Genomic DNA, 14,788 nt, shown 5'->3' with positions numbered 1-14,788 from the left:
AACTCGGAGAAAGCTTTGATTACTTTAATGATCTATATTTATATCAGCACTAATTTAATTTAATTTAAACACCATTACAACAAGATAGAGCATCGTCTATCTGATGAACAATCATATATATGCACTTGACTATGAGGAGAACTTTGGTTTCTTTGAAGACACATCACAGCTGCCTTGAGAGGTGCAGTCCTTTACAAGATAATTACAGTAGTAAGGATTAACTAGACATACAGGTTTCATACGTGTTTACCAGCCTTTAGCTGTTCTAGATTGGCCATTGGGGAAGTACTGAGGCGGGGAATGAGATGCATCTCAGAGAAATCACAAACTTATGCTATTTAATTATTTGAAATAAAAATGTAAATAAAAGAGATTATTCAGCTATTAATCTTACCGAGGCTAACAATATTTCAGCCTTCAGCACAATACTCCTTTGCATAAAACATGTCACTGAAATAGCACCCATATATTCAGTTGTTGAACTTGCAGAACCTACTAAAGTTTGCACATGTTTTCTGATGCAGATAATAGTGATGACATGATGACTAAGAATTAGATGTTTGTTGCACTGACCTATGAGTGCTGACATCCAAACAGTCAGCTCATGTATTTTCATTAGTTCCAATTATTTCTTTCCTTCTGCATGCCTACTTTTAAAGCAGCAATGCCCATTCATGCAATATTTGTTTTTCTTGCACACTAAGCAAATCATTCAGTGCTGTGAGGTTGCATCTTTCCTTGGTCACTTAAAGTCTTTATCTTGTAGACAACTATTGCTGAATGTGCATTTTCCAGGCATTTTGCGATGATCACTCTCTCAAAAGCCTGTCACAAATAAACTGTCCTCGATTGACAGAAAATATAAAACTTAATGAAGTGAAAGAGCGTGCATGCGTTCATGATGGCATATGAAAGGGGCACTATGCATGATATCTGATTACTTCCTGTGATTCTGATAATGGAGGAGTGGCTAGCATGCAATGGGAAATCAAGCCATACATCCAATTCTCAAACAAATTAAAACAAATGACTTGAAAGTAAAATTTTCCATCACATTTTATTTTTAAGGAAAGTCCCAATAATTCAATAACTTCAATAACCTAGGTGAAAAATTAATGACTTTCAATGCCTTGAAATTTCTCGATGACTGTCACTAAACCTGTAATAAATGTGCAGACCATGTTACAGAAAAAGACAATGGAATTTTTGTGATAAAGTAGGACCATACGGTGAAGTACCAACACTATAACATGTGAGCGAAGAACAGTTTGTCTTCATTCTTCTATTTGTTATCTATAAATGTAAATGAAAGCAAGCATGAAATTCAAAACTGTTAGATGTTTACAAAAGTGTCTGCTACCAAAATATCAAACATAATCTCACCATGATGGTAGTTTTTGAGGACTTTGAAGATGTAGAAATCCGACACAATTTGATATTTTGGATGAATACACTCACATTCAGGAACCAAATTTAATGTTAATTACACAGGGTTTCATTGTAATGTTTATATGTGGCAGTGGACATACTAATTATGATACATACATTAACAAATACTTTTACAAACACTTTAATTTACTGCCAAATTGGGGGCCGAATTTAGCCCTTTTCAACCATGTCTTTTTGAAACAAGATGCTTCAATAAATACTTTTCAAATATAACTTGTGTTTTATAATATAAATATTCACAAAAGAAAATTATTGTACCTATTAAGAATCAGTAAAGAGTAAACTGGCAACTGACATAAAACATTTATTACTTGTTTTGAATATGATAAAAAATGTTGCAGAATTTTTAAATGGAGAAGAAACTTATGAAGGTTGTATTTTCATCTTACCATTATTCAAGTTTCTATAAAGTACAATATGTTATTCAATTATGTATATTTGTAAAAGGAACTTTTACAAAGGCAGATTCTTTTCATCTACAAAATTTCACTTTCTATACTTGCTGTATGAGACATTTTTACTTTTTTATTACACAGGTAACATTTTCTATAAGAAATACTATACTGTAAACCTCCTCTCTTTTAATTTCATGTATGGGTAGAATAAAGTTCAAATTTGTTTCCTTTCTTATGTTGCTCCTTCTATGATAGAATCCTAATAAGAGGCATTTTTAATTTACAAACATGCCACTGTAAGAAAAGTTTTTTTTTACTCTCTAAAACATGAATTTCTTGCTGTAAAAATATTTTTTCTAACCATTAATAAACAAAACTGAATGGTTAACAATGTTTGTTGTCCTCCTAAAGATACAACCCCTCAGGTGATCCCTCATTCTTCCTATAAAGCACATTTTCTTTTGCCTTCCTGAAGTCTTCGTTCGTCACTTTCATCCTTCTCTCTCTTAGAGCCAGAAGACCTGCCTCTGTGCATATGGCCTGCAGAAGCGAAATGGAACTGATTATTATTCAATCAAATAGCAACAGCATGCACTTTATACTATAAAAGGGGTATGCATGAATAATACATTAAAATATTTACTATAAAAAAAGCAGTTTCTTAAAACTAAAATGTTGTGCCTTTAGGTAAATATTCACTGGGTTCATACTGAACTCTGAATGATAAATTCAAAGACTTTTCCCAAACTTTCAAAGACCACAAACAGAGATTTTCAAGACCTGTTTTCGCTAACATTTTGTATATAGGTTATATGAGAAAACAATGAATTCAAAACACAACAATACTGTTTAATGATGAAATTCAAACTATAATTAATTTCTTAAAATTGCTTTATAATGATCTGGAAGATAGGTTTATGATTCATTGTTATTTTAGAAATATGTAACTTCAGCATCAGATTTAATACAAAATAAATTGTTCTCTTAACAGACATCAGCACTGCTTTAAATGCATTATTATAGTTGCTGTTTTTTCTCTTCATTCATTATGGAAAGATAAGCCACCGCTGACAACTTTTCCTCTGCTCTTCTCCTAAGAGCATTTGAATGCACAGAACAAAGTCAACTGAATCATTGGTTTATAATTTCTAACCTGAATGTGACTAGAATGGCACTAATACTGGCAGCCCCTGCACCTTTAATGATTAACGGACTTTCCATACTAACATGGTACAATACCGCATACAATATGGGTTACTTTATTTCCATCAGACAACATAATAACATAGTTCATCCTCTTCGGTAACTGCCAGATAATTCTGTAAATTACCATAACACTGAGAGTTTGGAATTTATACATATCCCTTTGCATACTTGAACACAGAAATTAAACCGCTTGTTAAATCCACGTGAAAGGCAAATTTGTTGTTATTCTTTTCCTTTGCTTGATTCGACATTGTAAATATCAGAAGAGATGACATAGGTATGTACATCTGTAGTTGTGCACACACCCCTTTGCTGAAAACAGACTTGTCCAGGAACAAGAAATGGATCTCGAGCATGTCTGTCTATTATATTTAAAAGTTCCGTCAGGCATGAAATGCTCAGACTATGATGGTGTTAGGGCCACTCTACTAACAGTCAGGTTAGAAATTATAAATCATTGAATGAATTGACTAAGTTCCTTGCACTTTTTATCACAGTAAAGGTTTCCATTATTGAAATCGGTTTGGAGGTACAAACAAACGGGTTGGTATAGTCAGACTACATCCGAATCTAACAACCTTGGACAAGTTTATTTGTAATTATTGAAAGACATTAAAATGTTTGTGTTTATTTCAATTTTCAAAGACTTTTAAAGACCACAGGGTAGTCTGCTTGATTTTCCCAAACTTTCAAGGCCTTGAAAATGCTACCTCATTTTTCCCAAACTCTCCAAGACCTTCAAAGACCAGACGAACCCTGATACAACAGATGATATTAAACTGCCCAACAAAATCAAATGTAAAGGTAGATTTTGTTTGGAAATTCCAAGATTGAATTGCTTGAGTAAAACTTGATGACATCACTGCTTCAAAGGGTCAAACTCTTAACATTTTAAAGAGCTGATTTTTATGGAGAAATTATGATAGACATAAATTATCTGAAAAATCACTTTCATGTCTTAAAAACATTTAAAGGTATTTCTTCATAAATAAAAAAATAAAAATCCATGCCAAATTGTGTTCAGATAAGCTTTACAAACTTGCATTAAAAGCCATCTCTGGCAGAATGACAAAATGGTCATTAGAAAGTAGCTGCTTTATTATTTTTTTCATCAACAAATCTCACTTTTAAAAGATGGTACTGCATACTATGATGCCCTCCATTCAATATTCATATTTTGTTTTAGAAATTCAACTTGGACAGTCTTAGACCTATTTTCAATAAACTGTCTTTCAAGTACCTATGATAAATCTTTACTAAGATTAAAGTTTATATTACATATTCATCTGAAACATGTGAAATAGAATTGCACAAAATTTGTCTTGGTATACAGTGTAAATGCTTGCAACCTAACACCTTTCTTAAACAGCCATGGTTAATGACTACCAAAAAGGTGAAGTCTTAATTAGGGTTTGTAAAACACATTTGATTACATGGCAAGGAGAGAAAGTTCAAAAGGACACAGTATACCTTAATATCAGCTCCAGAGAGATCATCTTTTGCCATCACATAGTCATCAATATTGACATCATCTGAAAGAGTCATCCTACTCGTGTGAATTGTGAATATTCTTCTCTTAGTCTTTTCATCTGGAAGAGGGAATTCTATTTTTCTGTCAATTCTTCCTGGCCTAATCAAAGCTGGGTCCAGAGTTTCTATTCTGTTTGTGGCCATAACAACCTAAATTAAAAAAATTTAAAATACAAGGTAAAAAAACTTATTTTCAAATGCATCAATCAATATCTCTCAGAGTGAGTATCAGAGACTAGATATTAAAATATATAATAAAAATGAAACAAGAGTCCCTCAAAGGGAATGACACTTTACTGGCCTAAAAGAATTTGAAGGAATTCATAACAAGTCTGTTTATTTCATCCTGTATCTTTCTTAATTGCAAAGTATTTAAAACATCTCCATTATTCTTGAGAAAGCAATATTATGTTTCTCTGAGAATACTTACCTGATCACATTAATGTTGCAAAAAGAAACTCTGCTCGTAACAGATCCAACCCAATAGATGATATCTTAGTCTTTTCCATTACCTCCCACTAACCAATGCTAGGTGGCTCAGGTGCTAAGCTAAGAGATACACAGACTATGAAGCTCACATTTGTGGGTGGGTGTGAGAAGGTTTCTATAGTAATGTGAATGGGTAATAATTCTCAGGGAAATGCAATTTACTGAAAAAAATTTGCTTTTTCTTTTGAATACAGTCTCCAATCACATTAATGTTATAAGAATATGTAATAGGAAGAAGGAATGCCAAGCATCCTATCTCTACCCGGGCACCCTTTGAAGGATGAATGGCTTGATTCCCTATAACCTGCTCTCCTAACCTGAGATCATCACAACCAACAGTCATGTGATCCATGGTGACTATACATGACTAAGAGAAAAATAATGAGATCTTTTTTACCACCACCATTTCCAGCCAAATTCAGTGAATCACTAGCTCAAGCCCATGAGAGAGCTGTGCTGATGTCAACTGGGTCTAGTAGTCATTTGGGCAGCAACCACTGAACTCACTTGATTCAAATCTGGTTTCTGCTAAGCAAGACGCTGGAGACGAAGACAAGGTTGGCAGTGCATTCCAGCCAACAGCTTTTATTATGTATCAGATCTAGACACTACACTGCACATGACATTCACAGAGATTGCTCTGATTTCATCCAGTGAAGTCTTAAAGAGTTGACTCGGATCTTTTGAGATTTCAGAAAACAATGGGCACATCACAAATTTCTGCCATGGCACTTGGGCTTGAGGAAAATCTCTTCTCTGACCTTTACCAGAAGAAAGATATCTTTTTGTACTCCATGATTATTAATCTTCAAGTAATGCTTCAGAGCAAAGATGGGGTCTTTCCTCAATGCCTGTCTCAACATACCTACTGAAGAGAGGGAGCTTTTGATAACTCTCTGTTTGCCAGTTGATGGCAACCTATTCTAAGCTATAAAGCCAGGGTGCATCATTAGGACTATGAAACAAATGAAAATGCAGGCTTCTGGTCCTGGACTGGAGAGAAAAAGGTGTGTAGTTTGTGAATTCCATTTGTCACAAGTGCACAAAAACATTCCTTTTATTCTTTCAACTGAGTTAGTTTGGTTCCAATGTTATGTTGTTGTTGTAGTAGGGTTTAACGCCATTTTTCAGCACACGATAGGCTATACATGGCGGCCAGTATTAATGGTGGAGGAAGAACCCAGGAAAACCCCGGAAAGAACCACCGACCCACAAGAAGCTACTGGCAAGCTTTCTCACATACCCACATTGGCTGAATCCGAGACTCTAACCCATGCAGACAGAGGTGAGATGGCAGTGATCCGTAACGGAGAGCGCGTTAGACCACTCGGCCACTCAGGGCCCCCGGTTCCAATGTTAAATTTGAAATTAAAGTGTGTGGAGATGGATTGTACTATGTGTTATCAGAAGTTATTCAGAAAGGATTAAAGATGGTATTGGATTACATATGGATCAATTATTACCAAAGAGCTTATTAATATAAAACATGTCAGTTTGACTTGGGTATTTTAAGTTGGCTGAAAAATCTAACTGCGTTATCTCCAAATCGTAAAATGCCAAAATCTAAAAAAGTGAAATATCATAGGATATTCAATTATGGACGGAATCAGGAATTTCATTGATTGGAATCAAGCTAGGGACAAAAATATGCATTCAGCCATTCCTGTAAAGTCGATTTTAAGACAAACTTCATAAATTTGACCCAGATATCACCAATCTTGAGCAGTTCTGGCAGGCAGCCTGCAACCTGAATCTACCCACAGGCAGGAAACAATGTAAACTTCTTGGTGGACTCAGTAGTGTTGTACTAACATTGCCACATTTCAATCCCTACAATGAAAGGACATTTTCTGTTCTGTTCTGAGAATTCAGAATGACTTCAGATGAAACCTGGATCCAATGACAACACATCATCAAAGTGTCAACATCAACAATGATGAGGACTGCCACAGATATAATATAGGCAATGATCTAATAAGAATGCCTAAAAATGATTGTACTACATTTAAGGACAGTGTGAAATGCAACAAGCTACTGTGAAAGGACTAATGTGATGACATGATGTACATATTTTAATATAGAAAAAGTAAAATCGCTCAACAGCTGTAATTTGTGTCCGTTGCATACTAAAAATCAGGTTGAGGAAAATCTACCGATTTGAAGTCAAAAGTCCTGACCAAAGTTTGCAAATCTTGTAATCTGTCCTGAGCTGACCTCTCTGTTAAGTCAAACATATGTAAAGGAGAAAGGGATCATTACTGCCTTCTACCAGACCTGAACTTACTATGTGTTTTTGGAGCATGTAGTCTAGATATGCCACAGTCGCTGCTGATGATGGACTGATGTTCAGACAGAATGGAAGTGCATGAAAATGGTATATATTTCCTTGGTAGGTGAATAGGGATGTGGAAATATGCATCAGTCAAAATCTAAACTGGCTGCAAATTCACCTAATTTGATGGAAAGACTGAAAGATCATGCTGTTTCCAACTACAACTTCAGCATGGCAATGTATTTGTTCAGATGGCTGCGATCAAAGACGGATCCAAGCATCAAAGTGCGCTTCTGGCAATAGAAAGAGTCTGGTTTCCAAACTATCTTCACTGCCTGCTTGATTTGACCAAATCTCTTTCCACGTAACTCAAGACATCTCAGAATCTGAATTGAATGAGAAGATAAAAGGGGGGGGGGGTGGACAAATAAATTCTGAAGTCCCTCCAAAATGACTGGGACTGCCTATTTGTTTTGTGAAAATAGTTCAATCCAGTGCTGATGAAAATGAAGAAGTCTGCTAACTTTTATACTGCCTGAAGGCAAATAGAGTGGCAATTAAATGGCTGTTGTGGAAGCATTTGTTTCTGCTCCCCTTTTTAAAACTGCCTCCTGAATTGAAGGGACCGTTGCTTCCTGAGAAATGGTGGAGGTCAAAACTAGCAGTTGCAGCAGTATTTGGCAAAACACAAATTAATGATGAAATTATTCCTGGGATTCTTGAAAAATGAAATTACAACCATGAGCCAGAAAGAATGAGTGATTGAGTAGTTATCTATTAGATAAATAATACAATAAGGAATCTCACCTTGACATCTCCCCTAGAATCAAAGCCATCCAACTGGTTTAATAGCTCTAACATGGTTCTCTGAATTTCCCTCTCACCTCCAGAGTTTGACTCGTATCTGAAATCAGAATTTTCTTTTACATGATACTTAAACATGCTTATGTAACATTATGTGTTTGTCCAAACTGAACAAACTGAAATTTCATTCTACCTTTGTACTAGGAAAAAGAAACTCAACAGTTCCCAAAGACAATCAATGCCCTGTTACGTATGGCACAAACTTAAGGTAAATAATTTAAGGTTAATGAAACTGCCTTTAGAACAAAGAACAGCCAGGACACTGACAAATCGGATTGGCAACATTTTGATTTAAGGCCAACTTGATATCATTAGAAGTCTTTCAGTGAAAACATTATGTCCATCCATTCAGGATGAGTAACAATAACTGAATTTTTAAGATGGCTGCATATTTGACGGTACTGTGTCAGCCATATTGGATATCTGAATGGTACATTTTCATTTATGACTGACTAAACATTATAAGAAATCTTTTAATGACATGAGGTTGGCACTATTTTCATTTAGGACCAACTAGACCATGGTCAGAATATGCATATAAAGTTTCATGGCAAATCTCCAAGTAGTTTAGGAGAAGCAGCAATAACAAACTTTTGGACCTTGCATTCAGGAGGAGTAGTAATGCAATTTTCAAGATGGTTACCATGGTGGCCATATCAGACATCAAACTGGAACTTTTTCTTTAAGGCCAACTAGACATCATAGGTCTTTTTGTGAAAATTCCACGCAGACATGACCATCTATATAGGAGCAACATTAACAAGATTTTCAAGATGACCACTGTCGTAACCATACTGGGCATCAGATCAGCACCATTTTCATTTAGGACCGAACAGACATCATAACATTTCTAGCTAGAATTAAGTTGTACTGACCAAATTAAGACAGGAATGAGTTACTTTTAATGACTATCTAAATAACTTATTTTCATGAGTGTATGTGACGAGTCCAAGACAATGGATGTGTAATGACTGAACAGCTGAAAATACAAGTCATTCAAACATTTAAACTAGGTGACTGACTCAAGAATGAAATTTATGTCACTGTGGCTTAGTTTTGATCATGGTTTTGTTATTTATGTTGCGATGTATCTACATACCAATCTTCAGATGCACTGTGGAAAACGGTACTAGATATACAAGGGGCTAATAACCTAACACATGAAGAAGAAATAAACAAGAATCAGTCGTGCATACAAATTAAGTCTGAATGACCTAGTATAGTATGGCCATGTAATTCTTCCTGTAATCATCCATGTAAGAAGTCTTTTAGTGAAAACTAGACGCCGATGTGACCATTAATTCTGGTGAAAATGTGATGATTTTCACGTTGGTCACTGGCAGGTATACTGAATGTCTGAATGGCCCATTAGGATCAACTAGACATCATAAGAAGTTGGATGAGTAGACACAACAATATTTTCAAGATGGTCACTGTGGCAGGTATACTGAATGTCTGAATGGCCCATTAGGATCAACTAGACATCATAAGAAGTTGGATGAGTAGACAAAACAATATTTTCACGATGGTCACTGGCAGGTATACTGAATGTCTGAATGGCCCATTAGGATCAACTAGACATCGTAAGTTGGAAGAGTAGACATAACAATATTTTCAAGATGGGCACTGAACATCAAACTGACACCATTTTCATTTTGTACCAACTAGATATCATAAAAGGTCTTATGATGAAAAATGAATGGCAATGTTTCTTTCATTCAGGAGGATTAGCAATAATAAGATTTTCAAGACTGAAATCAGTATCATTTTCATTTAGGACCAACTAGACATCATAAGAAGTCATGTGGTAAAAAAGAAAACCATGGCAATAATACTTTTCATTCAGCAGTAGTAGTAGTAGTAATAACACAATTTAAAGATGGCCATTGTGGCAGCCATATCAAATATCAGATCATCAAAATTTTCATTTAGGACCAACTCAATATCATAAGACGTCTTTTAGTGAACACCCGATGCTGATATGACTATCTAGTCTGAAGGAATATCTTTTTTTGAAGATGAGTTTCAAGTTGGCCACTGTGGTCGCCATATTGGCAATCAAATCAGCAGCTTTCATTTTAGGACTAACTAGACATCATAAGAATTCTGGTGATAACCCCATGGCAATATGACTTCTTGTTCAGGTGGAGACAACAATATTTCCAAGATGCCCACTATGGCAGCCATATTTTGACATCAGATCAGCACCATTATCATTTAGGACCAATGAGACACCAGATCATCCATAAAGAAGGAACAGCAATAACAAGATTTTCATGATGGCAGCTGTGGTGGCCAAAGTGGACATCAGATTGGCCCCATTTTTGTTTAGGACCAATCTGCCCACAGAAGTATTTTAGTGAAAGCCCCATGGAGATATGACAATCCAATAACAAGATTTTCATGATGGCTGCTGTGGTGGCCAAAGTGGACATCAGATTGGCTCCATTTTTGTTTAGGACCAACCTGCCCACAGAAGTATTTTAGTGAAAACCCCATGGAGATATGACAATCCATTCAAGATGGGTGCAACAACAAGATTTTCAAGATGGCCATTGTGACACGCCAAACTAGATATCAGAGTGTCACCATATTCATTAAGGACCAACTAGACAGTGTAAGAAGTCTTTTGGTCAAAAATACATTCTATTCAGAAAGAGTTAGGACAATAAGATCTTTTAAATGGCCACATTTTTTTGTCTAGGACTAACCAGACCTCATGTGAAACTCCATGCTGATATGACCATTCATTGAGGAGGAGCAGCAAAAAGATTTTCAAGCTGGCCAATATGGCCATTTTCATCTAGGATCAACAATACTATGGAATGAATTTGTAACATTTCACGGTGGTCCTCCAAGTAGTTTAAGAGAAGCAGTGATAACAAACTAAAGGAATGATGGATGAAGAATGATAGATGGACATCTGAAAAGCCCTTCTGGTCTATGACCATCAGATCTAAAAAAGCTTGTCATTAAGGTTCTTCTTAAGATGAAATGCAATAAAATGCCTTGTGCTTTTATATATGTAAACTCTAAATTATCTATCATAGAGAAACATACCTTTTGGTTCCTATAGCATCTATTTCATCTATGAATACAATAGATGGTGCATGTTCCTCAGCCACACGGAACAATTCTCTTACAAGTTTGGGACCATCTCCCTGTTAGAATTAAATTAAAGATTTTTAACACATTTAACAAAAGCATAGAAACCATAAAGAGTACCAGTACCCCATGTAATAGAGAGTTGGGAGATATCTATTGATCTGTCTGTAAGCATTGTTATTCCCAAAATATATAAAAGAAAGATATTTTACCCAAACCAGGCAACATGCCAAGCAAGTTGTGTAGAAGAACCTTTCTGAGCTCAGAAGTTCTACATTAAATAAAGAAAATGCTGATATACCAAATTATTAAATACACAGGAAAACTGATCACTTTTGAATAAGGATTTGCTGCTGCTTAGGTTTAGTATTATCCCTCTATGAATTATTGGTTTCCTCTCAAACAAATTATTTATATTTATAAAAACCAAGGTATCTTTCTGAAAACAATACAATAAATATTCACCCAACAACTGTATTTTATTCCACCATACTGTTTTGAAAAATGATCACTTGACAACATGCTGGCAAGCTAACTTAAAAATATGTCAACACCTATAGTACAAGTCACATTGGTCATAAATGCTCATTTACTCATTTTAAATTAAGTATAAATTGTTCTTTTAAAATTTAACACAAATTTTCCGTAACCAAAGTCTATTCAATCCAGATTATTGAATGCTCTGCACCTTAACTGTCACCAAGAAACTTCCAGATGAAAATTATCTATCACTATGGCCATGTACTAAACTTGGGTCAAAATAAGAGCATGTTGAGTGGAATCGTCACAATTGAGGGTAGTATGAATTTGTTTATCAATATGTGTAGCTTTCACTGTGACAGTCAATCCAGATTATAAATGATCACACCTTTAGGTTCATTTCATCCAAAAATGTCTACACTGATTTTGTCATAAGCACCTCTTGGGACATCTAAATAATGATCTTCTAATATGGATGTACATAAATTCAAATGAAGTGAATATTTACGACCTGAAGGTATGGAGAATCAAATTCTAAAAAATGACACCCATTATTGAAATAGTCAGTGTTGAATGCCTACATGACCCATATGACTTGTACTATAATTGATGGGCATTTCAGGTAAATCTGGATGGTTACATTTTATTTGATTGGGTCCCCAAACAAGTCTACAAGCATGTGCAACATATGGCCCTCAGGCTGTATATTTCCTGTAAATTGTTTTTTTCTGCTTATTTATATCAACTGGTGTCACTTTTAAAAACTGCTTATACGGCCTGATCCTTGAAGGAAGTGCCACATTCCTGTTCTAAATTGTATGATGTGTTGATGCACTGATTCAAATTTAGGTAAAACCAGGTGGCATTAGGAATTAATTTAATGTCTACAGTATAGACCGAAGCAATCGTTCAATTATCTTTTTTTTTTAACATTAAGAGTTTAAAACTTCTTCATCTCTTCTGCATTGTGCTTTGTGGCTAAAGGGTTTTTAAACAACTGGGAAAACATAATAACCAAATAATCTTTGTCAGCAATATCTTTACTGACTGTCTGACAAACAAAGTGTCAACTAGATCTTGTCACCTCTGAATTAACATAGCAGCTCCTTTATTGATTCTTTGACAAAGAAACAATCTTTTAATGACCTGTGAATTTTACTTCATTATGATGACTATTCTGCATATTAATGGATAAACAAATAAAATTCAATATAATAGTATTCAAGATATCCTATGACCAACGTCCTGTTGCTCCAAGTCTGTGCTGGTCAAAACCTTCGATCTTCTAGACTTCTGGACATATCTGGCAAATACAGTGATCAGACAATCTCTGGTATGTATGTCTGTATAGGGTTTAATGGCAAGTCAGCATTTTTGCAAGTCTTTGGTATGACTCGGACGGGATCAAACCCTTGACCTCCCGCATCCGAGGCGGATGCTCTAACCACTAGGCCACCAGAGTGGTTGCTTAAAGATGTAGTTTTAAATGTGGAGAGCACACTGACTCACTTTTACCTTTAGAATGACACTGTGCCAGTGGCCTAGTGGTTAGAGCATCTGCCTCTGAAGTGGGCGGGAGGTTGTGCTTTCGATCCCTGGCTGAATCCTACCAAAGACTTACAAAAATGGTACTTACAGCTGCCTCGCTTGGCACCCTGTATTAAGAGGTTAGTGTTAGGACTGGTTGGCCTGGTGTCAGGATCACATGTCTGGGTGGGACATAATGCTACATGTCTGCAGCATGATGCCCCAGTGGTGGACATCACTATAAACTGCCATACTGCAGACACTGTAGCGATATAACTGATTTTTTTTTTAAAGCTACGTTAAAAACCCTAATCATATACACACCTTTAGAATGCTGTACCTACCAAATATTTCTGAATAAGCTCTGACCCAACAACTCTTAGGAAGGTGGCTGATGTCTGATTAGCTACTGCTTTTGCTAAAAGTGTCTTCCCTGAAAAAGGTACAAGTGACAGATATACGAAAAATGTACAATGTATTATAAACATGAGCTTAAGTTGTTTACTAACTTATAAGACATTAATATTGATCTGAGCCAAACTTTATAATTAACATGGTCAGCTAAATGAAGTCGGAGAAATTCAGTTAAGAAACCGTTCCTTTTTTAGGCTCCCTGAATTTAATCAAAGGCGTTTTTTTCCTTACTGTAATTAACACTTTATATTTTTATAGGATTACAGCAGAAGTTTCTAACAATAATACTGGCAACCAAGAAGAAACAAACATAAACAAGCAATTCCAGGAATAGATGCCTTGTACTTTTTGTTGAATGTAAGTAGAGAAATGTAGTATTGTGCAGGAAAAGGCTTGGTGACAATAGTGACAGTGTAAACAAGTTAAGGTACATTTGAAAATGAGACTCTACTGATGATGCAGAACACAATGAAAAGAACCCAGGTGAAATTTCATCAAAATCAAACTGAATACACCCAACACTCAACAGCCATAACTCTACCAAACATTGAAACAAAAAAATAATAATTAAATTCTGCTAAGTTATTTCAAAATAGAACTGCATATATAATATGCCTAAAATTTAGTGACAACAGTTAAGAGAATTATTGTGTAAAAATAAAAGTTAGGAAGCCCAATGACCAAGTGCCACAACTCTTCTAAATTATTATGCAGCAAAACTGCTGAGATATCCAACTTAGCCAAGGTGACTTCAGCATAAGCCTGCACATCAAGGGAGTTGTTGCGCTGAAAAGAAAACCACTGAGCCTGAAAATCTGTGGCCACAACTCAGCTAAAAGAGATACTGATGCATGCTGATCATGATCCTAAACAACAAAGGTGATATCAAGTTGTTCACTAAATTTGTTTAACATCCAAGAAGGGATATGCAGAAATGAAAGTGGGTGGGTCTAACAATAAGGGGATGTAATTCTGCTAAATGATATAGAATGCTGACAAGTGAACTCCGCTGAGGTACCAAATTATTTTAAAAAATCCAATCAAACCTAAAATGAAA

At 35.5% G+C, this 14,788-nt stretch overlaps 1 protein-coding gene across 1 annotated transcript in view; it reads right to left on the bottom strand.

Moving 5' to 3' along the window:
- Positions 1-1,038: 1,038 nt before the first annotated feature.
- The window catches only part of LOC149808283 (26S proteasome regulatory subunit 4), a 40,301-nt gene continuing 26,551 nt past the window's right edge, over positions 1,039-14,788 (bottom strand). The window contains exons 8-12 of the mRNA XM_089975588.1: positions 13,662-13,750; positions 11,266-11,366; positions 8,149-8,245; positions 4,521-4,730; positions 1,039-2,384 (exon numbers count right to left, since the gene is read on the bottom strand). Of these exons, the coding sequence (XP_089831714.1) occupies positions 2,250-2,384; positions 4,521-4,730; positions 8,149-8,245; positions 11,266-11,366; positions 13,662-13,750 (632 nt within the window). The 3' untranslated portion in view covers positions 1,039-2,249. The remainder of the gene's footprint in view (positions 2,385-4,520; positions 4,731-8,148; positions 8,246-11,265; positions 11,367-13,661; positions 13,751-14,788) is intronic.

Source organism: Sinohyriopsis cumingii, chromosome 1 (assembly GCF_028554795.1).
Source record: "Sinohyriopsis cumingii isolate HCF-2022 chromosome 1, ASM2855479v2, whole genome shotgun sequence".
Classification (NCBI taxonomy): Eukaryota; Metazoa; Mollusca; class Bivalvia; order Unionida; family Unionidae; genus Sinohyriopsis; species Sinohyriopsis cumingii.
Note: the sequence above shows the minus strand (reverse complement) of the source record. Positions and strands in the feature narration are given on the sequence as shown.